Source organism: Chlorocebus sabaeus, chromosome 20, assembly GCF_047675955.1.
Source record: "Chlorocebus sabaeus isolate Y175 chromosome 20, mChlSab1.0.hap1, whole genome shotgun sequence".
NCBI lineage: Eukaryota > Metazoa > Chordata > Mammalia > Primates > Cercopithecidae > Chlorocebus > Chlorocebus sabaeus.
Genome location: NC_132923.1, coordinates 3,121,420 through 3,149,376, shown reverse-complemented (window position 1 = coordinate 3,149,376; position 27,957 = coordinate 3,121,420). Strand labels below are relative to the sequence as shown.

The following is a 27,957-nucleotide window of genomic DNA, read 5'->3' as shown; positions in this document are numbered from 1 at the left end:
CCTAGGGCCCAGGCCCACTTCCCTTCAGCCTCTCCCAGTTACAGTGCCACAGACCAGAGGGGTTGAGAGGAGCCAAGGGGGGGCATGCCGCGGGACAAATGGGCTGTCTAGGGCCAGTGGCTAAAGGGGCGGGAGGGGAGGAGTCCTCAGGGATCCTGTTTCAACAAACGTTTCTTTCGGAGGAGGGGAAGGCGGGGGAGAGGGGGAGAAGGACCTATTTAAAGCTACCCTGTTGCTTTGGCTGTCTCTGTCTGCCAGGGTCTCCGGCTGTCCCAGACGGGCTAGTGTGGGCTTGGGATCCTCCTGGTGACCTCTCCCGCTAAGGTCCCTCAGCCACTCTGCCCCAAGATGGGCCGTGGGGTGAGTATCCCTAAAGAGCAGGGGTCGCACTCTGAAGGGTGAGGGAGGCTGCCGAGGAAGGATGAAGTGAGAATGGGATGTGGAAGGAGAGGGAGAGAGAAGCTGAGTGGGATACTTGGAACTTGAAACTAACAGTCTCCAAACTACCAATGCGTGTACAGATCCCAGGGCAGTCACATACCCTAGTGCTTTCCTCTCCTCTGCCCGCCCCTGGCCCCCTGCCCACAGTTAGACCCACAGCCCACCACACACACCCCTTCCATCTCTCCCTCCACCCCACTCCCACATCTCTAGCCCTTCCCTGCGGCAGTCCTTCCTCTCACTGCATCTCCCGGCCTCCCAGCTGAAAGGATGTTTGGCACTGCGAGTCCTCCTGTCTTTGCCACCCCCTGAAAATACCCATTCCTCTGGGAGTCGTAGCCTGAGAGGTTGGGGGTCCATTTTGAGCTTAGAGAGGGGCAGTGGAGCATCCGGCTCCCAGAGTCACCAAGCAGTTCCGGACACCAGTTCCAGGGGCCCTGAGTGCCAAGGACAGCTGGGCGGGGTGTGGGGAGGAAGAGCGATGCGTCCCAGCCCCTACCCCTGCACCCCTCTGGATGTCCCGAGAAGCATTGTCCGTGGGCTCCAAGCCATGGGCTTTGAGGACTTTCCCAAAGGCTGATGACAGTGACCCCCCCAGTCCACCCGTCCATGGCATTCTGCAGCAATGGCTACACCAAAGGGAAGATTAACAACCTCAATGGGGCGGGCAGGGAGAGGGCTTTGAATTCTTGGAAATGAAATTCCCATATGGAGAAGAGTGGCCCAGTCCCTTTACATGCTGTGCCTGGCTGCTTTCCTTTTGTGGAATACTGGCAAAAGAGGACACAGAGGGAAAGGGCATGCTGAGGAACGGGAGGGTGTGAGGAAGACTGTGCCTAGGGGGAGCCATGGGTGTTTCTGGGCCCAGGAGGAGTCAGGCAAGGACATGTTATTGCACCGAGTTGAACAGCTGGGAAATCTTGAGCCTGGACACCAGGGTTCCTGAGCTAGAGTGGGAGCCATAAATAGAATCAGAGTGCATGCATGTATCTGCATGTTTGTGTCTGTGTGTGTGTGAGTGTGTGTGTGTCCTGACCACGTGTTCTCCATAGGCGGGGAGTCCTGCAGTTACTCATGGATGAGTACCTGTGTTTGTGTCTCAGCAGGCAAATTTGTAAATGTACAAGCCTTCAAGCCTGCACAAGCATAAATGTCACTGTGTGGGGTGCTTGAGAGTCTGTGAGCCTGCCCTTAGGAGCTGTGAGGTATGGGTTTCACGGAGGAAGAGGTCATAGCTGCGGGAAGATACACAGTCTTGGGACCTTCAGCTGCATCTTGACATCTCTGGCTCCCCATGGAAAGGACATCCCCAGCTGAGATGCAGGACCTCTGAGAAGAGGCAGGGGTTAAAGGATCAGATAAGCCCTTCACTTCCCCCATCCAAGTGAAGAGAGAAGGAGGGAAGGTAGCCCCCTACCCTGCTCCATCTTAGAGCAAGGTAGACCCAGCTCAGGAGGTCCTGCTTAGGAGGTGATGAGACCTCAACTTTTCCAGTCTATCTTTTTCCCCTAGAACCCCAAAACTCCCCTTAATCACCATCCTCAGTTGCTGTGGGTGATGCAATAACAAGATGAGGAGCAGGTCTAGGCTGTTTAACAGTCTGGGTGAGGTGGGGGTACTTAAGACCTGGAGCTTAGAGTTCAACCTACCAGAGACCCCTGAAGAGGGAAAGCATCTGCTACCCACAACCTGTTCTAGGGATGATTTTGCCTCCAATCCCTTCTCCCCTGCATCTCCACTGCAGAGGCAGGCTTAACTGTCCCCCCATTACCCAGTGGCTGTGAAGGGCAGCGTGGGAGCTGGGGGAAGGGACGACACTGGTGGGAGGGAGCGCAGCCTGCTCCAGCTGCCACCGAGAGGCTGAGATGGGGGGAGCGTTGGCGGATTCCCAGCTGCCCCCACTCTGTCCCAGCCTCTGGCTTTCTCAAAAAGGACTCTCTGTTCTCCTTCAGCATTCAAGACCCAGAGAGGAGGACTTGTGGTTGGGGGAGGGAGGAGCAGAGGGAGGTTGGGGGGGTCCTTGCTTCCTCTCTTTCTTTCTTGCCTGGGCAGCCGCTGGCCCCAAATCTCTGCAGGCTCCTGGCTGCAGAGCCTGAGATCCTTGCCAGGACAGAAGGAGGGGGAAGGGGCAGTGTGTCCCAAGTTTTCAGCCTGCCGGAAAACCGGGCGGGAGCTTGGGGAAAGCAGGCACTGCATGGAGCTGCTTAGCTCAGCCACAATCCAGCATGCCAAAGTGCATGGACCAGCAAGTTTTAAAAAAGCATGCATTTGATTCCAATTTTATGAAATTTATTTTGCATCTGAATATACAGAAATTCCTCTGCACCCTGCTCCTCTACCCACAGACCTAGCGCTGCTCCTCTGTGTATGCTCAGGCCCTCTTCTGTCCCTGAAGTTCCTGAGGGTCACACTGAAGCTCAACCAGCCTGATCTCTTGTCTCTGGTCCTTTGATTGCATTTCATCCTTTTGTCAGCTCTGTCCCACCACAGACAGTTAGTGAATCTAAAGCACTTCAATCCATTCAATTAAATGAATCCTCTTAGGTCACCCGGGAAAGGGAGAGGTAGAACCATTCAAAAGCCTTTCCCCATCCCTTCCATTGGGCTGCTCGGTCTCCCCAAGAAGATCAGGCTTTAGGAAGCCAGAATTATACCAGATTCACAGATGCTTCAGGTGGAGACAAACGCACAATTTGACTGGTCACCTTTTCTGAGAAGAGCACTTCTGAGCAACACAGCCTCTAAAAGCTCATATCCTTTTAAATCACTGGTATCTTGGGACCAACAGTGTTGACTTCTCCCTGCATTCCCCACCCCTACCCTTGCTTCTGATTGTACTGGTCAGACTTCTACCTCTCTAGATGCTGAATTGGTGACCTCTTATGAACAAGACAACTGCCACGCTTCTGGGACTGCTCCTGACTCTGATAAGTAAAAAATGCATTACCCTGGAGCACAAAAGACTTAGGGCAGTGAAGCTCTTCCATACGATACCACAATGATGGATACATGTAACTATACATTTGTCCAAACCCATAGAATGTACACTAAGAGGGAACTCAAACTTAAACTATGGGCTTTGGACCATAAAGATGTGTCAATGCAGGTTCATGATTGCAACAAATGTACCACTCTGATGCAGGGTGTTGATAGTGGGTGAGGCTGTGCATGTGTGGGGGCAGGAGATATATAAGAACTTTCTCTACTTCCCACTCAATTTTGCTGTGAACCAAAAACTTGCTCCAAAAAAGTATATTTTTTAAAAAGCAAACAAAACCCCCAAAACTCCATTATCCTGCAAAAAAAAAAAAAAAAGAAGAAGAAAAAGAAGAAGAAGAAAAAAAGGGCAAACACCTTGGTTGTGGATCCTACCCAGGTATCCACTCTTCATGGGAAACAAAAATTACATCATAGTGTGGGAAAGCTAATTCCTGAAAGCCTAGTGCAGACTTTGCAGAATCCAGTGGAGAAACAGGCACCAGGTGGAAACCGAGAAGCCCCTCTATGACAAGGACTCTATTTCCTGAGGGAAGTGGGAGGAGAGAAGACTGGGGCAGAAGAGGAAGAAGGTACCTTTTTGGGAACTTTTCATGGCTGCTCAGGCCTTCCTCAGCCTCTATCCTATTCTATCACCCCAAGAGGGCCTCCTCTTAGACAGAAAGATTTCCCACCCTCTCCCCCAGAAGTTCCCTGTGAGACCCTGGAAGGCTGGTGGTGGTGAGCCCACAGGCCCTGGAGTGGAAGGGAAATCAGGAGCCTCATAAGGCTACAATTAAAATGTCCATCTGGTCAGGCGCTGTGACTCACACCTATAATCCCAGCATTCTGGGAGGCTGAGGTGGGAGGATCACCTGAGCCTAGGCAATATAGTGAGATCTTATATCTAAAAAAAAAAAAGAAAGAAAGAAAGAAAGAAAATTGTTTTAAATTAGCTGAGTGTGGTGGTGCATGCTTGTGGCCCCAGCTACTTGAGAGGCTGAGGTGGGAGGATTGCTTGAGCCCTAGAAGTGGAGAGTGCAGTAAGCTGAAAATGCACACTGCGTTCCATCCTGGGTGACAGAGTGAGACCCTGTCTCAAGGAAAAAAAAAGTCCCTCTGATTCACCAGATAACCCAGGAATGTCTAGACTTAAAAGTTATATAAATTGTAGTTTTAGATTTATTCTCAGATACAATTTCTTTTGTTTTGGGACAAATGGGGCTCAGTTCCCATGTTACCCAATTGTGCTTTGAGGGGTCCAGTCCTTTGAGTTGCCACCTGTCTAGTAATGGGCAGGCCTGCCCAGCAGGATGGAGAGGGCTCCCAGCACACCCCATGTCTCCACTTCCTGGACATTACCTGACTCTCCAGCTGCTGCCTCCTCTCAGTCCATCAGGCCTGCTCTTTCCATCCCTATCATTCCACCACCAGACCTGGTTCTCTTCTGGACACGTTCCTGCCTAACCCCCTGGCTCCCCTAAGACTCTTACTCCCCCAAGTTCCTGAGTATTTCTAGCCCTCTCTAAGTAAAATTGCCATGGTGTTGGGCTAAGACATTCCTACAGAGTGATTCCACTCCCTCAACAATCCCCCACAAAACCCTGTCCACTCCCTTCCAAAATTTTCCCAAATAGTGTAGGATACAGGTTTTCAAAATTTTTGTTTTGTTTTGTATTTAGCAGCAGGGTCCTTTCAGCAAACAAAATCTTAGCAGATACCCAAGCATTAAACAGCTCAAGTGGTGCTTTTCAGTCCTGAGCCCCTCACCCTTCTCTGAAACTCACATGGGAGCCCCTGGTTCTGCCAATAGTCTACAAACTGAGGGCCTAGGGTCCCTCACCCTCCATCCCCCCTGTCTCCCCAAAGGCAGCCACTGTTTTTGAACCCAGCACCCCCACTGCCTGGGCTCCCTGGCTAAGTGGTGGGAATGGAGGCTCCAGCCCCTCTCCTCCCTGACCCTCTGGCTCTCCCTTCCTCCCGCAGGCCGGCCGTGAGTACTCACCTGCCGCCACCACAGCAGAGAATGGGGGCGGCAAGAAGAAACAGAAGGAGAAGGAACTGGATGAGCTGAAGAAGGAGGTGGCAATGGTGAGGGAACTGCTGGGCCGTGGAGGAGGGGCCCCATGCTGGGAGAGCTGTCCCTGCAGCCCTCAGAGGCTCCGAGAAACTCTGTGTCCCCCCATGCTGCTCACCTCACCCCTGTGCCCTGCAGTGCCCTCATATGCATCTTAGATACCTCCTCCCCAAAAATAACTCACCCTCCTTTCCCCAGGATGACCACAAGCTGTCCTTGGATGAGCTGGGCCGCAAATACCAAGTGGACCTGTCCAAGGTGAGTGGAGGAGCTTCTAGGGAAGGAACAAAAGAGGCAAGGAAACCATGCAGCATCAAGGTGGCAGGAGCCTTAAAACTGTAATCCAGCCTTCTTTACAGATGAGGAAACTGAGGCCCAGAAACAAGGGACTGGCCCAAGGTCATGTGGCTAGTTGGTGGCACAGCCAGAACTACAATCTGGATCCCCTGCATCCTAGCCCAAAGCTCTCTCCCTGTATACCCTAGAAGCCAGGACTCCCTGTGACCGAGACCCCAGAGGGCCTCCAGGCAGGGCCCTTCCCTATACCCCAAGCAACTTCAGTTGCACACAGCCTTCCACAGAGCTGACAGCTGACGCACATGGGCTGACAGCCCATTCCTGTGGTTACAGTGATTTGCTGGGCCCCTGCTACATGTGTGACATTGTGATAGATGCGTTACATACATTTCTCTAATCTTTACAACAACCCTTTGAGATAGATATTGCAGACCTGTTTATTAAACAAAGGAGATGCAGAGAGGGAGAGTAACTTCCCAAGGTCACGTGAACAGTAACTGGTACAGTCAATTGCTAAGCCCTTCAATTAAAAATTTGTTTAAAAAATCATTAATCAAAAAATGCTGGGTGTGGTGGTTCATGCCTATAATTCTAGCACTTTGAGGGGCCAAGGCAGGCAGATCACTAGAGGTCAGCAGTTTGAGACCAGCCTGGGCAACATGGCGAAACCCCATCTCCACTAAAAATACAAAAATTAACTGGGCACAGTGATGGGCACCTGTAATCCCAGCTACTTGGGAGGCTGAAGCAGGAGAATCGCTTGAACCCAGGAGGCGGAGGTTTCAGTGAGCCGAGATCGTACTTCAGACTGGGCGACAGAGTGAGACTCCATCTCAAAACAAACAAACAAACAAAAATTCAGTGGATGTATATCTCCTTTATGGGCCTTCCCTGACTGCTCTGTCTAAAATTCTATGTCCCTATTCCTTTACCTTACTTTATTTTCCTTAGTAACACTTTTCACTATCTGGCACTAATATATTTGTTTATTGTGTGTCACCTCTCCAGATCATAAGCTCCTCAAGGGCAGGGACTTTGTTGGTCTTGTCCATCTCTGCATCCCCAGGGTGACAATTGTGCCCGGCAGTGGATACACATTTATTAAATGAATGAATGAATGAATGAAAAAAAAAAAAGAAATGGTCCCTGCTTTAAAGGAGCTCAAAGTCTAGTAGCAGAAAAAATGCAGTCATAGGATTCCAACGCAATATGGTGAGTGCAGCTCTAGAATCAAGTATAGAACACCATGGGGAACCAGAAAGAAGCATCTGAACCAGCCTGGGGCTGAGAGAATAGGGCCAGGCGAGGCTTTCTGTGGAAAGTGTCAGGTGATTGCCAAAGTTGTGTGACACTGATGGTCAATAATGTAGGACTTGACCAGGGTGTGGAAGTGCCCACCTGTAGTCCCAGCTACTTGAGAGGCTGAGGCGGAAGGATTGCTTGAGCCCAGGGTTCGAGGCTGCAGTGAGCTATCATTGCACCACTGCTCTCCAGCCTGGGGAACACAGCAAGAACCCATCTCTTTAAAAAAATCTAGGACTCTCCTAGAATCCTTGATAAAACCATCTGAAGGAAGAGAGATGGGGGAAAAAACAATTGAGGTGTCTTTCCAGGGAGCTTATCCAGACTGCCTCCAGGGGAGATGTTATGGTCCTAACCATAGGTGTTGTCTCAATCCAATAAAATTAGGGGTGGAGCCCAGTCAAACCCTTCTCAGCCCTCAAGCCCTCCAAGTTGCATCACAAATGCTACCTCCTCCATGTGGTCTCTCCTGATGATCCCCTACCCCTTCCAACCAGGTGGGACTTTCCACCTGGGCATTCTTCCCATGCCCGGGAGCTGAAGGGATGGGCATGGTGAGGGGCTGGATTGCTCCAGATGCGTGCCCCTACGCCTCTCCTTGCTCCCTCAGGGCCTCACCAACCAGCGGGCTCAGGACGTTCTGGCTCGAGATGGGCCCAATGCCCTAACGCCACCTCCCACAACCCCTGAGTGGGTCAAGTTCTGCCGTCAGCTTTTCGGAGGGTTCTCCATCCTGCTGTGGATTGGGGCCATCCTCTGCTTCCTGGCCTACGGCATCCAGGCTGCCATGGAGGATGAACCATCCAACGACAATGTGAGCCCACACGCCTGAGCCCTGGAACAGCCCGTGATTGTCCTCTAATCCTGAATCCCCAACATAGTTGGAGGGTGGGCAGGGAACAAGGCCCTCACATCACAGTCCTACAGATGCCTCTGCACCTTAGGCTGGAAAGGGGTGAGGCTTGTATATGCATTTGTAAAGCACTCCCCCCACACAGCACACATACATTCACATACTCATTAATTAATGAAACAATCTCTCCCTGTTCCTCCTCACTTAAGTGAGCCTGTCTGTATGCCTGGGTCTTCACCCACTAGCAAAATCCCAACCCTGGGAACATCCTAAGACTTTCCCTCCTGTTTCTAGTCTTAGCAGGCTTGAGGTTGGCAGATCAAGGGGGAAGTTAGTGAGAAGGGCTTTCCTCTAGCACCGTCACTCTCAGTCACAGACAAAGGTATGGGCTGTCATCTTGGATGGCACTGCCTGCTCATCCCAAGTGGCAGCTGCCCCTTTAGGGTGGGGGGGAAGGTCAGGTCCCTGAAACTCTTTCTCCTTACCAGCTATATCTGGGTGTGGTGCTGGCAGCTGTGGTCATTGTCACTGGCTGCTTCTCCTACTACCAGGAGGCCAAAAGCTCCAAGATCATGGATTCCTTCAAGAACATGGTACCTCAGGTAAGATGGCAGGGCTGGGCTCTGGGCTAGGGTGTAAAGTTTTGGCAAAAGTCCAGCTCATCTTCTGTCAATTCCTGTGCTCTAAGATGGAGATGGGCAGAAAAGATCCTCCAACTTTCCATGCCAGCCCCTAATTTTTCATGGGGCTTCTTCTGCTTGGCCAGGGGGGAGGCCAGCAGGAGAATAAATGCAGAGACAAGCATTTCATGCGCTGCCTGTGGCTCCCCACAGCAAGCCCTTGTGATCCGGGAGGGAGAGAAGATACAGATCAATGCAGAGGAAGTGGTGGTGGGAGACCTGGTGGAGGTGAAGGGCGGAGACCGCGTCCCTGCTGACCTCCGGATCATCTCTTCTCATGGCTGTAAGGTGAGGAGGTCATACGGGAGCAAGCACTTGAGTCTAAGGAGCAGGCTGTGTGCACAGCTGAGAGGGGTCCAGTGAGGTTTAAAGGTGGAGAGACCCAGGTCCAAATGTCAACACCTTGCCTATGCCCCTGTTAAACCTTCTCTCAGTGTGGGGGGCTTGTGCAGTGCCTCCTTGCATCTGTGTGTGACAAATGCTTTATGCCCCAGGTATTTCTTTGTTGTCCACTTTTTAGCAATCACGTAATGAGTACCAATTATGTGTCAGCTGCTTTATATATGTTCACATGTGCTATCTGATGTAATTCTGAAAGGGTGGTATAATCATGCAGGGCTGCTGCATGTGGCCACACACGTTGCATTCTGAATGACCCCAGGAGATGCATTTTCATAAACTTCAGTTAGTGGCTCCCCCTGTGGTTGTGCAAGGCAGCGATTCTGTTTACATTCCCCATTTTACAGTTGAGTACGTGGAGGTTCTGTTGGTTAAGCAAGTAACCTAAGGTCACATAAGAAGTCAGGAGGAGTCAGAATTCCAAACCAGAGCAGGGGCAATAGATGAGTAATGCCATAAATATGTGATGAGGGCAAGTGTAACTTTGTTCCTCATGTCATGAAGATTGAATGTGGTTGGAGGTGGTTCAGGAGACAGCTGTGTGCATACAAGTGGCTCTGCCAGTCTGATGACTATGCACCCCTTCCTCCTCAGGTGGATAACTCATCCCTAACAGGAGAGTCGGAGCCCCAGACCCGCTCCCCTGAGTTCACCCATGAGAACCCCCTGGAAACCCGCAATATCTGTTTCTTCTCCACCAACTGTGTTGAAGGTGAGAAGCCAGCCTGCACCTCATAGGAAAGAGTCTGAATCCTAAATCCACGGTCAGGAGGAAGGGCTCTGGTAGTACTTATCTGGCAAAAGCTCTGCCATTGGTGGCGCAATTGAGGAGTCAGGGGGCCCTGAATATTATGGAAACACCCTCCAGAAAGCAGGGTATTGGCTGGGGGCAGCCTGACTCCATGGGAAATATGTCTCCCTTCCCCAGGGAGATCTCTGTTCTGTCCACCCCAAGGACTGAGTGGATTCCAAAGCTTTCAGGTATCGGGTTAAGAACCCCTTACACATGCGCACACACAGATGCACATACATTCAGAACCAACCTGGATTCTTAGGAGTCTTTGGATTTGATTGATGCTTCGATTCCTTGTGGTTCTGGGCCTAGCTTCCTCCTTCTCTAACCTTTGCTTTGACCAGGGCCCCAGGGTGTGGGACGGCCAGGAAGGCATTCCGGCCTGGTGACCACTTGGGCCCTACTTCAGGCTGCTTCTAAACCTTTGTTACACCAAAAGACATGTTTCATCGTGCACACACTATCCAGTTTGCCCCATCCCTGTTCTGAGTTCTAGAGATAAACAAAGGTCAATAAGAACTCCCAGAGCTGCCATCACTTAATGGCAGGGGTCCAAGCACAACTGAAACCTGTATCCTCTGTGGTCAAGCCAGTGAGCAGAGTCAGGGCTGACTCAGAGAAGGAGTAGGAGGAAAAAGACAGAAAGAGGCCTCAGTAGACCAATGGCCTCTGAAAATAGGGCAAAGGAGGCCTCATATCCCAATCCACACTTCCCCTATCCATTACTCATTTCTCCTCAGTATATTATGTTTGTCTGGATTTTTTTTTTCCCTCCTTCCACAAGTTGGAACTACAGTCACTGCCTGGAATCCACAAGGGATTGGTTCCAGGACCCCCTTGGTTACCAAAATCCGAGGATGCTCAAGCCCCTGATATGAAATGGCATAATATTTGCATATGACCTGCGCACATCCTCTCATATACTTTAAATCACCTCTAGATTACTTATAATACTGAGTGCAATGAAATTTTTATACTGTTTTCATTTTAAATTTGTATTATTTATTGTTGCATTGTTATTTTTATTTAGCTCCAAATATTTTCCATCTGAGATTGGTTGAATCTGTGAACGTGGAATCTGTGAATACGGAGAGCCAACCGTACAAATCAAAATCACCACACATTACATTTCCTAAGTTTTTTTTTGTTTTGCTTTTGAGACAGGATCTTGCTTTGTCACCCAGACTGGAGTGCAGTGGTGCGATCGCAGCTCACTGCAGCCTTGACTTCCCAGGCTCAAGCGATCTCCCACCTCAGCCTCCAGAGTAGTTGGGACTACAGGCGTGTAACACCACACCCAGCTTATATATATAGATATATATATGTGTGTGTGTGTGTGTGTTAGATATGGGGTCTCACTATGTTACCCAGGCTGACCTCAAACTCCTGGGCTCAAGTGATCCTCCTACCTCAGTCTCCCAAAGTGCTGGGATTACAGGCATGAGCCACTGAGCCTGGCCAAATTTCCTAAATTTTTAATGCACTGAGATTTTGAAATTTACATTTCCCACAATTGATTTATTCAGAAATGCCTAGTAATATATTCCTATTGCTTACTCTGCAATTGGCTTTGAAAAGCAGAAAGGAAATAAATGAGATATTTGTTGGGCACCCACTATGTTCCAGGCACTGGTCTAAGTATATTAGAGCATGATCTCATCTAAATCTTAAAACAACACCGAGATAGGAATTCAAGCAAGGATTCAAACCCAAATTTGGCTGGCTCCAATGTGCCTGCTTTTTTCAATACACCACCCTTCCTTCCTGGAAGACCCCTGTAATGTCACACAAGGGTTAGCAATTGCCTGACTTCCTCTATAGAGATTCATGCCTAATGTTGAGAAAGAAAAATCTTAAGACTGATTGGAAAATCCATAATGAGTACTCTACTTTGTGTTCATAATACACTTTTGGATGGTATCAAGTATGGGATTGATTTTACCAAAATGCCACAGGCAATTTTTATTTATTGAATTTCCTCTATTTGACCTTTGAGATTATTTGCAAGCTTCTCCCCAGGCTCAAGTACAAGAGAAAATAATTTGCTATTGTATTGATTCTGGGATTGGCGATCTATCCAGGGAAAGGAAGGTCAAGTGGGGACAATCTACTGAAAGTGGCCTCCAGATCTGCGGCTTGGGCTCATCTACCTTGTGATGGTTTTCCTTGACCTGGAAATAGGATGGGACTGCAGTCCCTGGGAGCCACAAGGCACCCAACCTGATGTCCTACCATGTTGCAGGCACTGCCAGGGGCATTGTGATTGCCACAGGCGACCGGACCGTGATGGGCCGCATAGCCACTCTCGCCTCAGGCCTAGAGGTTGGGCGGACGCCCATAGCCATGGAGATTGAACACTTCATCCAGCTGATCACTGGGGTCGCTGTATTCCTGGGGGTCTCCTTCTTCGTGCTCTCCCTCATCCTGGGCTACAGCTGGCTGGAGGCAGTCATCTTCCTCATCGGCATCATCGTGGCCAATGTGCCCGAGGGGCTTCTGGCCACTGTCACTGTGAGTGGGTCAGGCTGAGGTGCCATCAGGGGAGGGCCCCACTACTCTTTCCTCAAAGTGATAGAGGCACAGTTGCTTGTAGCTTCTCAGTACTTTTTCCCCCTAGAGTCACATATTGGATGCGATACTCAGAGATCACTTAATACATGGCTCAGAGTTTGAGTTGAGAAATCTCAGGTGGGGCTATACTTGGGCACTCAATTTCTCTTTTTTTGAGCTTGTCACGGTTACCTTTTCTCATGATCTGCCAGCACTATGGGTCTCATTCTGGCCAAGTCTCCTGTAGATGCCGTCTCAAAGGTCACTGGTCACTAACCAGCAAATCCAGTGACCTTTTCTCAGCTCTCCTCCCTAACTCTGCTGCTGAAACAGATACTGCTGTCCACCCTCCTAGAATTCTCTCTTTTGTCGATTGCTGTGATGTGTCACTATCCCGGTTCGCTTCTCCTCTGTCCCTTCCTGCTCCCCTTATAGTGATTCTCAGGCCTCAGCTCTCTGTTCTTCATACACCCTGAGTGAGAGCCAATCTCCTCCCAGTTTCCAGTGTCCCTTCTGTGTGGATGACTCGGACATCCCTTTGCCCAGCTCTGCTCTGGCCCTCTCTGGAGCTCTAGCCAAATGTCTTAAACCCCCTAATGGGCATTTCATCTTAATAGATACTCATTATCTCAACACATCTAAAATTGAACATTCATTATTTATAGCTAAGTCCCACCCATTCAAGTTAGTGGAGTAGAATCAAGGGAGGAGGAATGGAGCCACGGTCTAGGGTAAGGTTATGGCCATCTCTGGCTCCAGCCTTAACCTTTTTTATTCTCCTCTTTCTCTACCAGGTGTGCCTCACCCTGACAGCCAAGCGCATGGCGCGGAAGAACTGCCTGGTGAAGAACCTGGAGGCAGTGGAGACGCTGGGCTCCACGTCCACCATCTGCTCGGACAAGACGGGCACCCTCACCCAGAACCGCATGACCGTCGCCCACATGTGGTTCGACAACCAAATCCATGAGGCCGACACCACTGAAGATCAGTCTGGTGATTGGGTGCTCCAGAGGGAGTGGAGAGCATTAGAGGACGCTGAGAGCAGTGGCATGGCAGGGTGGGTGGGTGAGATAAAGGCTCTAAAGGGAGCCATGCTCCTGGTTCTCCCTCATTTTCTCCCAGGGGCCACTTTTGACAAACGATCCCCGACTTGGACAGCCCTGTCTCGAATTGCTGGTCTCTGCAACCGTGCCGTCTTCAAGGCAGGACAGGAGAACATCTCTGTGTCTAAGGTAGGAGATCAGGACACACAATAGGTGTGTTTTGGGGATGTCTCCAAAGACCTCTTGCTGGCCCCAGCTTTCTTTCTCACATGCTGTGGCTGCGTTAGAGATTTCAGTGTCCCCTTCACCTGATCCTCCACTCCCTTCCCTCCCACGCTGACACTGAATTCTGGTCTCTTCTGGCAGCGGGATACAGCTGGTGACGCCTCCGAGTCAGCTCTGCTCAAGTGCATCGAGCTGTCCTGTGGCTCAGTGAGGAAGATGAGAGACAGAAACCCCAAGGTGGCAGAGATTCCTTTCAACTCGACCAACAAGTACCAGGTCTGCTTGGGTTGCCAGGACAGAGGAAGAGAGAGGGATAGAAATAGGTGAGGGTAGACAAAGCCAAGGGGAATCATCACTAGAAGGAGTGGGGGTGTCTGAAAGTCACGTTCCCTCCCCCTGCCAATCTCCCCAGGACAGCTCATATGACTGCATGTCTGGTTGCAAGTAGACCCTAGCTCCCAAACTTTACTCCATCCCTTACTACAATCTCTCACTCTCTCAACTCTTCTTCCCATAGCTCCCCATCCTCTGGCCTAGCCTTCCAACTCTTCTACCCCAGTCAGTGAAACCATAATTCTGTAATTCCTTTATGGTGCCCCTTAGCCTTTAGGCCAAGAATGTAATCTCAGCATTCCACATGATCTGTAGAGGTAAAGCCCCCTGAGGCCAGGTGGTGTTGGGGATGCTGAGGAGGGAGCCGTCCAGCCCCTACCACAGTGCCTGTCTTAAACTGACCTCAATAAATATTTGTTGAATGAATGACTGTCTTACGGAAGTGGCTCTCAGGTTACAAGTGTTGGAACTATGAGGTCAAAACACCTCCCTGCACAAGGAGATTCTCTTTGTTGACAATCTTGGATGGATCCGGGTTACTTTACTAAGGTGGTTTCCTTACCAGCTGCTGCTTTATGCCGCGCTACCAAGACAAGCATGGCCATCTCTGTAACTGCCTGTCGTCTCTCCAGCTGTCCATCCACGAGCGAGAGGACAGCCCCCAGAGCCACGTGCTAGTGATGAAGGGGGCCCCAGAGCGCATCCTGGACCGGTGCTCCACCATCCTGGTGCAGGGCAAGGAGATCCCACTCGACAAGGAGATGCAAGACGCCTTTCAAAATGCCTACATGGAGCTGGGGGGACTGGGGGAGCGTGTGCTGGGTGAGAGGCCAGAAACAGGAGGCCCAGAAGGGGATTCCCAAGCCTCTGCAGCATCCCTGGGATGAGGGACTGTGGGGGCGTCCAGGAAGCCATTCTGCGGCTCTCACTGCTCCCTTCTGCCCCCTTTCAGGGTTCTGTCAACTGAATCTGCCATCTGGAAAGTTTCCTCGGGGCTTCAAATTCGACACGGATGAGCTGAACTTTCCCACGGAGAAGCTTTGCTTTGTGGGGCTCATGTCTATGATTGACCCTCCCCGGGCTGCTGTGCCAGATGCTGTGGGCAAGTGCCGAAGCGCAGGCATCAAGGTACTGGCCTCCCTTCCTCCCCTCCATCCTAGCCTCCCTCATGCCAGAGGTCAAGGAGCTGCAGTGGCTGCTGCCCTGGGGAGGCCCAGGCCACAGTGACCTCCTTCCCACTGACTCATAGAAGAAGCTGTCCATCTGCAAGGAAGGGCCCACCCCTGCCTTGGAGCACTCACCCTCATCCCTTTTGCTCATAGAGGCCGCTCAGAGAGGCCATTGTCCCATGCCCCTCCTCTCCCTCCCTGGAACAGCTCATTGTCCCATCTGCATGTGCATCCTTCCATTCTGATTTGAAGCACAATCTGTCACTCCTATTTTGGAGACCTAGTTGTCCCACTCTTCCCAGCTACTGCCCACCCTCTCTGTCAACTTAGGATGGGATTAGCAGGCTCTTGTATGCTCCCAGTGGCTCAGCCCATAACCCCACAGAATGCCTCCAACTCAAGGTTCTCTTGTTCAACTGCAATTGCTTCTCATTGACAACTCCCTCCTTTGTGCTATGTTTGTTGTTCGTTCAACAAATATTTATTATTTACTGTGTATCAGACACTGTGCAAGGTGCAAACTCTAGCACCTTGCACAGTGTCTGATACACAGTAAACAATTTGTGTCACATGACACATCCAGATGGGTCCAGGTTCTGTGGGTACTGTGCCAGGGAGGATGCATATAAATCATGCACTATTCTAAGCACTAAACCTGTATGATTTCATTTAATCTACACAACAACCCTGGGAATAAGCACTAGTATTTTTCCTTTTTTACACAGAAGGAAACTGAGGCACAAAGTAAAATGCCAAGGCCACACAGCTGGTGTAAGTCATAGAGCCAGTACTTGAACCAAGGCAATCTGCTATTTCTTAACTATCACACCAGGAGGCTTGGGGCTGTGTGTATATGTGGTTTCTGAACCCCATAACCACTCTGTCTCCAAGGCAGGCATCATTATCCCTGTTAAGAGTAAAACAAGGCAGGCCGGGCTCGGTGGCTCAAGCCTGTAATCCCAGCACTTTGGGAGGCCGAGACGGGAGGATCACGAGGTCAGGAGATTGAGACCATCCTGGCTAACCCGGTGAAATCCCGTCTCTACTAAAAAATCCAAAAAAAACTAGCCGGGTGAGGTGGTGGGCACCTGTAGTCCTAGCTACTCAGGAAGCTGAGGCAGGAGAATGGCGTAAACCTGGGAGGCAGAGCTTGCAGTGAGCTGAGATCCGGCCACTGCACTCCAGCCTAGGGGATAGAGCGAGACTCCGTCTCAAAAAAAAAAAGAGTAAAACAAGGCTGGGCACAGTGGTTCATGCCTGTAATCCCAGCACTTTGCAGGGCTGAGGCAGGTAGATCACCTGAGGTAAGGAGCCTGAGACCAGCCTGGTCAACATGGTAAAACCCCATCTCTACTAAAAAAAAAAAAAAAAAAAAAAAAAATGAAAATTAGCCACGTGTGGTGGCAGGCGCCTGTAATCCCAGCTACTTGGGAGGCTGAGGCAGGAGAATCACTTGAGCCGAGATTAGGCCACTGCACTCCAGCCTAGGCGACAAGAGCAAGACTCCATCTCAAAAAAAAAAAAAAAAGTAAAAAAAAAGTAAAGCAAATGGAAACTACAAGTGGGTAAGTTGTTTTCCCAAAACAAAACTGCCAGTAAGCGATGGACTGGGACTATGAAGCGTGGTCGGCTTGACCAGAAAGCCTGAGCTCCTGCTGCTTGGCCAGTGCCTCTTTCTGTGATCAAAACCATCACAGAGGCCCGGGCAGAGGACCTCTACGGGAAATCAGCTCAGGGAGGTATTAATTCTGCCTCAGAGAACTGGACGATGTTTGACAAAGGGAACGATATTTGAGCTGGGCTTTGGAGGTCAGAGTATTCTGCAAGGCAGCGAGGGAGAGGAAGGCATGTCAAGATCAGAGAACAGTGCGTACCCTGGCGTGACTAGACTGTATGGGGCGTGTGTAGGGCTTGGCAGGGGAGAGGTGGCAAGGAGCACTTGGGGTTGAGACTGGAACGTTGGGTCAGAGCCAGTTGGAAGGACTTGACTTAAATGCCAGACTTGGGCTTTATCCTGCAGGCCACAGAGAGCCACCAGTATCACGGGGGAGGCTGAGCTTTTAGGAGACTACCTGGGTTGAGGAGGGACTGAATTTGAGGAAGAACTGGAGTCAGGGAGAGACAGGTTAACAGGCCATTGCCGTAGTTCAGGCAAGGAATGATGACCTGAACTAGGGCAGCAACAAAGGGAGTGGAGAGGAATAGCCGTGTTTGAGAAATGTTTTAAGAACTTGGTGACCAAACTGGATATGGAAGGTGAGGAAGATACAGGCGAGAAGGGGACAGGATAATTAGATAGGGCAACATCTAAGGTAGGCAGCAGTTGCAGGCTTGGTGGGGTGGTGGGAGTAGAGAAAAGGAGTTCAATGTTGACTTTAAGCTTGAAGAGTCTATAAGATAGCCCAGGAGAGACAGATGTTCCGGCGAACATTGGAGTATGGCTTAGAGCTCATGAAAGACAGTCAGGACTGGAGATTTGAATCTCATTAGCGGAAGGGTGCAAACTAAAGGCTTATAGTATATTTTATTATATTGCCCAGGAAGAGCAGACAGGTCAAGTGAAGGGAGGAGAATGAAACCCTGTGCCAAACCAATTTTTAGGGGCAAGAGGAACCAGTGAGGAGGGGAGAGGGTGGTAGGACCCAATGCCATTTAATCTTCATGACCACTTGGGAAGGCAGGAATCATCTCTGAATTGTGCTGAGACCTCAGTGCTTGACTTGCCTGAGGTACTGTAGCTGGAGAAGGTCAGTGTTTAAACTTGAGCCCCTCATTCAACTCCAAAGCCACTGCTTCTTCCATCCTACTAGGCGGCTGCCCTGAGAAGCTGGGAAAGAGCAAGCAGAGGAGTGGAGGGAAACCAGAAATGGAGGAGTGTGTGGAAGCCAGGGGAGGGCAGGGTTTCAAGGAGAGGAGGTCAACGGTGCCAAATGCCTCAGAGGGGTCAAGTAGGATGAGGACAGCAAAGACACTTTCATTTTTCAACTGAGAGGCCCATTTGGCCTTTGGGTGGCAGTTTCAGTGAAGTGGTGGGAGCGGAAGAGAAGGCAGTGGGGAGTATAGAGGCTTCCTTTTCAGTATTCATGGGACTTGCCCCACAAGCCCACACGTGCAAATGTTATCCTAACCCAACTCTGCTCACCTCATGTTTAGAATAGCCACTTAACCTGTCAGATGCCAGCCACCCTCCCCATCCCAACTCCATTCACTCTGCAACAATAGCAATGAACACTATGGTGAAGGCAGGGACCACTGTGCCTTACACCAGGGAAGATGTCAGAGGAGGTGGAGGCAGGGGTGTTGTCTCCATCTTATTCCTGTTCTGTCCATTACATTGCTGCAGTGATCAGTATTTCACACTAAGAATCTCATGTCCTATTTCCGAGCCCCCGTGCATTTGAGCAAATTGTAGGCCCTCTCTAAGTCTTGGTTTCCTCATGTGTAAAACAAAAGAGTTGTTCAAGGGTCCTTCCAGCTCCGACTGCCTTGAAGCCCATGAAATCCAAACTCTAAAATAATCTCCTAAATAATCCCAAAGATTTGAGGCTTCTCTTCCAGGGGATCCTCATGAACTTGTTACTCTGTTATGGATACTTTCCTGCACTTAAGCAAACTATCTCTCTCTAACCCTCTGAACATAACACAACTTGCCATTATCTTTCTTCCTCACCCACCCACCCAAATTTGCGCACACACACACACACACACACACGAATCCCCACCCTACATACACACACACACACCCCCCCTTCCCCCCACACACAAACAATCCCCAACCCCCACCCACAAACACACGTCCCACACACACACACACCCCAGACACACATACACACACACACACACACACACACACACAGCCCCGCCACCCCAACACACACACACACGCCATTATTTCAGGGCTGGGATCTGCCAGCCCCAGACAACTCACTATCTAGCTTTCTCTTACTTTGGGAGAGGAATAGGAGGGGGATAAACTCTTAATACTGCTTTCCTTTGGTCTCCTCTCCTTCCCACTAGGTGATCATGGTAACCGGGGATCACCCTATCACAGCTAAGGCCATTGCCAAAGGCGTGGGCATCATATCAGAGGGTAACGAGACCGTGGAGGACATTGCAGCCCGGCTCAACATTCCCGTGAGTCAAGTCAACCCCAGGTGAGGCCTCTGCAGGAAGCCCCTGCTCCCCCTATCAACACGGCCTCTTGCACAGAAGGCTTGGGTGTCCCCTGGGGGTATTTGGACAGCATTTCTGGGACCTTTATAGGTCTTACCTCTGACACTACTATGACTGGTTCCTCAGCCCTGAGCTTGTGTCCAGGCTGTGCCACTGAATTCCCGTGTAACCTTGGGGATGTCACATTCCCATCCTGAGCCTCCATTTTCTCACCACAAAATTAGGATACCATCTCCATTGATGTAGGAGTGGGATGTGAGTAAAGAAACTAGCCCAGGGCCTAGCAAACTGCACTTATGACTGCGATGATCCCATGGTGAGGATTTAGAGTCCCATCCTCAAAGAGAAATGGGGGAAGTGAGTACTGAGGAGAGGAGAACTGAAGCAACAGGGGAAGCAGGCTCAGCAGGGAGCTTGCAGGCCATGGTGGTGAGGAGAGGCAGGGGGCAGGAGGGGCTGGTACAGGCGCCAGGGGTCAGCTGTCTCTGCCCCCACCCACCCTCCAGAGAAGCCAAGGCGTGCGTAGTGCATGGCTCTGACCTGAAGGACATGACATCGGAGCAGCTCGATGAGATTCTCAAGAACCACACGGAGATTGTCTTTGCTCGGACGTCTCCCCAGCAGAAGCTCATTATTGTGGAGGGGTGTCAGAGGCAGGTGAGCACAGCCATGGGAGGCAGATGACAGGCAGGAACCGGGGAGGCAGGGACAGGGCCAAGACAAACATGGAGTGAGGGGTGAGGGGCCAGGCTTGGACAGGGGTTTCGTCCTCAAGTGCTGGCTGTCTTCCCTCCAGGGAGCCATTGTGGCCGTGACGGGTGATGGGGTGAACGACTCCCCTGCGCTGAAGAAGGCTGACATTGGCATTGCCATGGGCATCTCTGGCTCTGACGTCTCTAAGCAGGCAGCCGACATGATCCTGCTGGACGACAACTTTGCCTCCATCGTTACGGGGGTGGAGGAGGGTGAGGAGGTTGCATAGGCTGGGATGGTTCACAGGATACTGAAGCCAGAACCTCTGTTCCCCGTCCCTTTACCCCAGTTGAAAAATCATTCCATGACTCTAGGCAGCCCAGCCTTCTTTAGCTTCCCTCGAACACAAAATCTTCCTCTCTTGGGAAGACCGGCAGCCATGCTTCAGGGGCTAGGGGTGGGGAAGAGTCCCTCTGACCTCCCTGATGCCCTCAGAATCTCCCCACAGGCCGCCTGATCTTTGACAACTTGAAGAAATCCATCGCCTACACCCTGACCAGCAACATCCCGGAGATCACCCCCTTCCTGCTGTTCATCATTGCCAACATCCCCCTGCCTCTGGGCACTGTGACCATCCTCTGCATTGACCTGGGCACGGATATGGTGAGCACAGGTGGTGGAGGAGGGTACAGGCAAGGCAATCATGATGGCACAGTGGCAGGGGGAAGGGGTGTACTGGGGCAGCAGTCCCAGCTGTGGGGGTTACAGGAGACACGCACAGGCCTAGAAGACAATGGGGTCTGAATACATGCTTTTTTAACTGTGTCAAAGATCTTCACTGTCGAAGATCAATTGCTCCTGTCGTCTCCTATACCCCTTCAAATGCCCTCCCTGCCCCACTTCCTACCCCACACAGGTTCCTGCCATCTCCTTGGCCTATGAGGCAGCTGAGAGTGACATCATGAAGCGGCAGCCGCGAAACTCCCAGACAGACAAGCTGGTGAATGAGAGGCTCATCAGTATGGCCTATGGACAGATCGGTGCGCCAAGCCCTGGGGCTCAGGAGGGAACCCCAACAGGATTCTTTTCCCAGCTTTCAGAGGAATGAGCCCCAAGCAAAATTCCAGGACAGGGGCCAGCTACCCAAGGGTCAGGGACCTCCATCTCTGGCCCTGAGGGGCTGTGCCCCTTCTGCTTCCTGCTCTGACCCTGCCCCTGCCCTTGCCCCTCTACCCACAGGGATGATCCAGGCACTGGGTGGCTTCTTCACCTACTTTGTGATCCTGGCAGAGAACGGTTTCCTGCCATCACGGCTACTGGGAATCCGCCTCGACTGGGATGACCGGACCATGAACGATCTGGAGGACAGCTATGGACAGGAGTGGGTGAGTGACACTGTGTAAGTGCAGTGCGCATGTTTGAAGGTGTGGGGAGCTGAATGCCTGGCAGGAGTGGCCAGTAGTGGCCAATAGGGACTGGGGCTAGGGGTGGATCAGGAGAAACCTTGCTACCTTCTGGTCTTACCCTTTCCTCCGACACTTTCATCTCTCTCTGCCCACCCTCCCTCCAGACCTATGAGCAGCGGAAGGTGGTGGAGTTCACGTGCCACACGGCATTCTTTGCCAGCATCGTGGTGGTGCAGTGGGCTGACCTCATCATCTGCAAGACCCGCCGCAACTCAGTCTTCCAGCAGGGCATGAAGTGAGTGCCCGCCCCATGGTACCTGCCCACCACGGGTCCGGGCACACTCACCAACCCACACAGGCCAGCCTTCCCACTCAGCCCTGGCCCAGAGTTGTAAGGAGGGCATCAGATTTTAATCTTCCATCTGTATATCCATAGATAGGCTTCATATAGAAGAGAGAAGCCATGCCTCAAGCTCCTAATTTTGCATTTTGTTATCATCTCTCTCCACCTTCCTTCTCTCCCTCCCTCCTTCCCCCCTCCCTCCTTTCCCCCACCTCCTACTGGAGTGCCACCTGTTCCTATCCTTTGCCCATCCCCAAATTCAGTGTCTTTTATGCCCACCCCTGGCTTTCCGCAGGCAGCCTAGTTTATAGCACTTGCACTGTGGTTCTGGAGGCCACACGCTGCCGAGGATCCAGTTCAGTGCCTCCTTGCAGTGTGAGTTACAACGTGCCAGGCACCGTGCTAAGTGCCTAACACACTGTTTAGCCTCACGATAGCTCTATGAGGTGGGTATTACTGTTTACATTTCATGAATAAGAGGCCCCAGACAGGTTAAATGGTGTGTCCAAGGTCACCAAGATGGTAAGGGTTCACCAGACCTGTCTCTAAAGCCCAGCCCTGGCTACTACCCAGCATTTCTGTGCTCACACTGTCTGGCACTGTTTGGAACTCAATAATGACCGTGATTCTAGCATGGGCGGTGGTTGAGTGCTGAAGGTTTCATGCTGGTTTCTTTTATTTTCTCCTACCATAAACAATGGCCACAATTCTTCACATGAGCTTGTCACAGTTTCTTAGTTTGGGGCTGGGGAGGGTGGAGAGAAGATGCCAAAGTGCAGTTAATAACACTTAAGGTCCAAGGGAGAACAAAGTGAAAAGCCTGTTAGATAAATAAAGGTAATATGAAGGAAGGAGATTCCAGTATGCTAAAACTACTGATGGGAAAAAATGCAGTTTGAAGAGACCAAGGAGCAGAGATTCTTAAGAAATTGGGTATAGTTCTGGAACCTGGGACTTGCTATGCACTGTGTGGACAACACAGGAAGATGCGAACGTGGCCACACTGGCTACCTCCAGCCCATCTTAGAGGCAGATGGGAAAAATAGCAAATGAAAGTCTGGCTGGGTACAGAGGAAGAGTACTAATACCACCGCAGGCCTCACCTTAGGTCCCTGGGCCACTGGGGATCCTCAGAGATACTATTTGCCTTATTTTGAAAAGATTTATGAAAATAAAGCACCCACCTATGAGAAGGCAACCAGGCTTACTAATGTGCCATTCTTAGGCAAAAGCCAAGAGCACATATCATGAAGTAGTGATCGAATGCTGATCCACAGTTCTGTTTGGAAGCCATGGATAGTTCTAATTAATTTTAAATGGGAAAATGTATTCAATACTTATTCACAAATGTAGCTTGAGAGACAAACAATTAAATGTGGCCTTTACAGAAGAAAATAAGGAGGTCTTTAGTGAGTGAAAATTTGGAAATCACTGGCCTGAACCAAAAAGAGGTACCTTGTGTAAGAATACAAAAGATGAAGCAGCGGGGCACAGTGGTTCACACCTGTAATCCCAGCACTTTGGGAGGCCAAGACAGGAGAATCACTTGAGCCCAAGAATTTGGTACTAGCCTGGGCGCATGGTGAAACTCTATCTCTACAAAAAATACAAAAATTAGCAGGGCATGGTGGTGCACACCTGTAATTCCAGCTACTGGAGAGGCTGAGGCAAGAGGATCACTTGAGCCCAGGAGGTGGGGGTTACAGTGAGCTGTGATTGTGCAGCCTGGGCAACAGAGTAAGACTCTGTCTCAAAAAAAAAAAAAAAAAAGTGGAATAACAATATGACTAACATTTTCCATGTTTCAGAGCTTTTCACGTGTTATCTCCCTTAATCTTCCCAGCAACCCTATGATAAAAATGTAAAATCTCCATTTTATAGAGAAGGAACGTGAGGCTTAGAGAAATTCAACATTGCCTGCAACCCAAAACTAGTCAATGGCAGAACTGGGAATAGATACCACCTGTCTGACTGCAGACACTGCCTTCAGAACCTCCTTATTCTATCCTGCTTTTCAATTCTGATACAGTGAACATATATTAACCACTTATTATGCAGTGAGCATCCCCTTTACATTCTCTGAATTCAATATCTATGATGAAACCACCACCAGGAACTGTGGGAGATGCTGAGACGGTAGAAGACATACATGGGCCCTGCACTGAAGGAGCTTTCAAGCATCTTGCTCAGGAGACGACACTTTCACGGGCCCTATGCCTGGAGCAATAACAAGATCATGAGACAGGCCCCATGTTGACCACCATGTCCCCAGTACAGAACACATCACCCAACACCTAGAAACAATTATTTAATGAATGAATATACGTGCAATAGACTACATTCAGAGGTAAACTCAGTAAGCAGAAAAACAAATAACATCTTCCTTTGGTTACATAAAACATGAGAAGAGGATGTTGGAAGAAGACATGGGACTATGTCATTTAGAATTCTCTCTCATCTTTCCCTTGCACCCCAGGGGTATCCCAGGATCTCTGACACCTTGATTCCCCTTCACCTGCTACGCTCCTTTCTTTGCCTTTCAGGAACAAGATCCTGATTTTTGGGCTCCTGGAGGAGACGGCGTTGGCTGCCTTTCTCTCTTACTGCCCAGGCATGGGTGTAGCCCTCCGCATGTACCCGCTCAAGTGAGTGTCTCTTTCGGGCAGCCTGAGTAGTCATATAGGGGGCCTTCAGCCTCCTCCAGGATCCAAGTTCTGATCGGTTTGAATGCTCCTTTATGTGATGGCCACCAAGCCGACCTCTGATGCTCCTGACACTCTCCTCCATTGCTTTCAGAGTCACCTGGTGGTTCTGCGCCTTCCCCTATAGCCTGCTCATCTTCATCTATGACGAGGTCCGAAAGCTTATCCTGCGGCGGTATCCTGGTGGTAAGCCCCTCCACATCCCCCCCAGCAAAGTGCAAGCCCCTCCACCAGCTCCTCCCTCCAGGACCATACACAGACTCCACTCCCACGACTGGTTCCTGCTCCTGTTCCTCAACACCCTCAGATCCTGGGGTCCCAGATCCCAGGAGCCCTGACTCTTTCGAACGTGTTGTCTCTGCCCTCTTCCTGTCAGATTCTAAGTCCCGCCTAACTCACAGTTGGTCTCTGAGGCCCTCCACCTTCCACCTGAAACTACAGAACATCAGAATTAGAAGGGCCTTTCCAGGTCACCCAGTCCCACCTCCATATTTTACAGATAGAGGAGGCTCAGAGGTGAATCTGTTCAGGGTCGCAAAGCAAAGAATAGCAGGACTGGTACTAGAACCCAGGCCTCCTGATCCCCATGCATCAACCGACAAGTTATTGGCTTTCCTATAAGCGTTTTTTAAATCACTTAGTAGAGGTTAAAATATGGTGGCTTACAAACCAAATACTGTCCAGGAATACTGTTTGGTTTGACCTGTCCCATATTTTGTGTGTGGGGGGAGGAGGGGCGATTAATTGGTCCAGTATAGAAAATTTGGGGTCTTTCACATAAAATCTGAATTTGACTTCTCCTGAAGAATCAGAAGAGCTGTTAACCCCATGTCCACATCTCTGCACAGCAGTAATGGACAGCTGCTCCCTTAGACTCTCATTCGTTACCTGAGGAGGCCCTGTGGCATTTGCATTTTCACCCCCGACCTACTCTGCCCCAGCCTCCACTGTGCTAAATACAAGTCTCCCCTAAAGGCAGGCTCACCCTCCCTTCCTTTGACCTATGGCCCCAGCTCACTGGACCTGCCTCTCCTCCCTTGCACCTTCCTTTTTTTTTTTTCTTTTAAGACAGAGTGTCGCTCTGTTACCTAGCCAGGAGTGTAGAGCAGTGGCACGATCTTGGCTCACTGTAACCTCTGCCTCCCGGATTCAAGCAATTATCTTGCCTCAGCCCCCAGAGTAGCTGGGATTGCAGGCACATGCCTCCACGCCCAACTAATTTTTTGTATTTTTAGTAGAGACAGGGTTTCACCGTGTTAGCCAGGAGTCTCGATCTCCACCTGCCTCAACCTCCCAATGTGCTGGGATTACAGGCGTGAGCCACTGCTCCTGGCCTCCTTTCACCTTCCTAAGCCACTTTCCTCAGTGCTCTTCACCAGGCTTCTCCTTCTACCTGGCCTCAGCGACCCAAGCCCCTAGGATATTGATATCTTGCCTTCTCTTAAGTTCACACTGCAATCTCCACTCCCAATCTCTCTAACAGGCTGGGTGGAGAAGGAGACATACTACTGACCCCATTGGAAGAAGAACCAGGCACAGAAAGATGGGGAGCTCTGGAGGTGTTGTGGGGATGGTGATGGAGAGGGATGGAAATAACGGGTGGCATTGGGTGGCAAGATTTGGGGAGAGATAATGAGGCAACTCAGCAGGCTAAGTTGCGGGGTAAATAAATTGGAGTGATGACCCCATAGACCTAACTGTGAACAATCAGATTAGACACTACATTAGAGTCCCCCAACCAGATCCTTTTCCATCCCACTCCACTATGTTGTCTATTTTTTTCTGAGGAATTAAGGGTTACCCCACCCTCCCCACTCCCATCCCTTCAATCCCACCTCCTACTGTAATAGATCAGCATCCAAAGGCAGGAACCTGTCTAAACCAGAAGGAAGCCCTCTCAGATCACCCCAGCTTCACTCCACTTCCCACTTCCACCCCCGTTAGCTTCCTGCAGGACTCTGTCCCTGGCTTCCTCTTCAGACCTTGCAATCACAAAAGGTTCTTCGGGTGAGTGCAAGAGCCTGAGGCTGGAAAAGGCTGACTTGTCTCCCAGTCAAGGCTGGTAAGGGACCTGCAGGGAGAGCTGGGCAGACAGGTGGGAGGTGGGGGTAGTGCTGGCTGGAGGAAGGAAACAACAAAGGAAGCGAGGTAGTGCCAATGACAAGACATTTGATGTGTCTTGAGTCTCTAGATAGATGTCATGGACTCCAGCTCTATGTCCTGCCTTTTAGAATACCCCACCGGCAGAACAAACTCAGATCTCATCAGGGTAGCAGCAAAGGCAGGACCAGAAGGCAATCAAGAGCTTCCAGCAACGCCACACCACAGAATTCCCTGCTGACCCTTGGTTAGGGGTCCTCTTGGTCCACAAGGCCCAGATGTCACTCATGTACTTAATAACACCTCACCTTCTGTAATACTAAGACCTCAGAGCTCCATGCTGTTCTGAGAGGGATGGCCACAAGTTTTTTCCCAACCCCTTCCATTCCCTTTCTCTTCATGCCCATCCCGACGAACCTGCATCATTCCCTGGCACTGCCAAGGCAACCCTAGAAAAGGAGTTCCCTGGCCATTGGCTAGAATCAGGGTGGAGAAGTTCCCAGAACCTTCCTGTCTCCCAGGGCAGGGACATGTATGCTTCCAGGGACAAGCTTAGGTCATGAACATGATCAGAACCTTTGGACAAGAGGAAAAATATTACAAGATTTGCTTTTGCCAGGCGTGGTGGCTCACGCCTGTAATCCCAGCACTTTGGGAGGCTGAGGCAGGTGGATCATGAGGTCAAGAGTTCGAGGCCAGCCTGGCCAACATAATGAAACCCTGTCTCTACTAAAAATACAAAAAAATTAGCCAGGCATGGTGGCGCACGCCTATAATCCCAGCTACTCAGGAGGCTGAGGCAGGAGAATTGCTTGAACCTGGGAGGCGGAGGTTGTAGTGAGCTGAGATCGTGCCATTGCACTCTAGCCTGGGTGAAAGGGCAAGACTCCATCTCAAAAAAAAAATTTTTTTTTGCTTTTGATGTCTTAGGTGGCAGGGCTATTCCCTCCAGGCAAATGCCCTTCACACCGACGATCATTGTGCCCACTTTTCCTGGGCTGGAGAGTTGGTTTCAGTTTCCTACAGGAGATACCTTTCTTTCCCTTACTCCCTGTCTAACATTTGTGCTCTGCAGGCAGCTTTGCCCATTCTCTAAGCCTGGCTTAGAAGGCACTGGGAATGTCCTGTAGAGAGAGACCTAGATAAGTCATGCAAGTGAGAGAGACATCTGAGGAAAATAGAAGACCTAAGGCAGACAGGAAGGAAGCACAAAAGACAAGCACTGGGTCAGACCCATAAACCACCTCCCAAATGCTGTCATTTCATTGTACTGGAATTTAGCTTTATCAGAAGCACCTGGAAGTAAGGGAGTCATTGCCTTGGACCTGGGAATCTAAGTGGGAGACCATATTAATTTGGGTCCGATTAATTGGAGATTACTAACTATGGACAAAAGTTTATC

At 50.5% G+C, this 27,957-nt stretch overlaps 1 protein-coding gene across 1 annotated transcript; it reads left to right on the top strand.

The window, feature by feature from the left end:
- The first annotated feature begins 233 nt into the window (after positions 1-233).
- Positions 234-27,957, top strand: ATP1A2 (ATPase Na+/K+ transporting subunit alpha 2). Its single transcript, XM_007976522.3, has 23 exons — positions 234-360; positions 5,404-5,508; positions 5,693-5,752; positions 7,704-7,907; positions 8,435-8,548; positions 8,780-8,914; positions 9,620-9,737; positions 12,061-12,329; positions 13,163-13,361; positions 13,491-13,600; positions 13,778-13,912; positions 14,602-14,791; positions 14,922-15,097; positions 19,156-19,292; positions 19,818-19,968; positions 20,108-20,276; positions 20,513-20,667; positions 20,921-21,044; positions 21,244-21,389; positions 21,575-21,705; positions 24,297-24,398; positions 24,550-24,641; positions 25,939-27,957. Exons 1-23 carry the CDS (start codon positions 349-351, stop codon positions 25,965-25,967), a joined length of 3,063 nt encoding a protein of 1,020 aa, XP_007974713.1. The 5' UTR covers positions 234-348; the 3' UTR covers positions 25,968-27,957.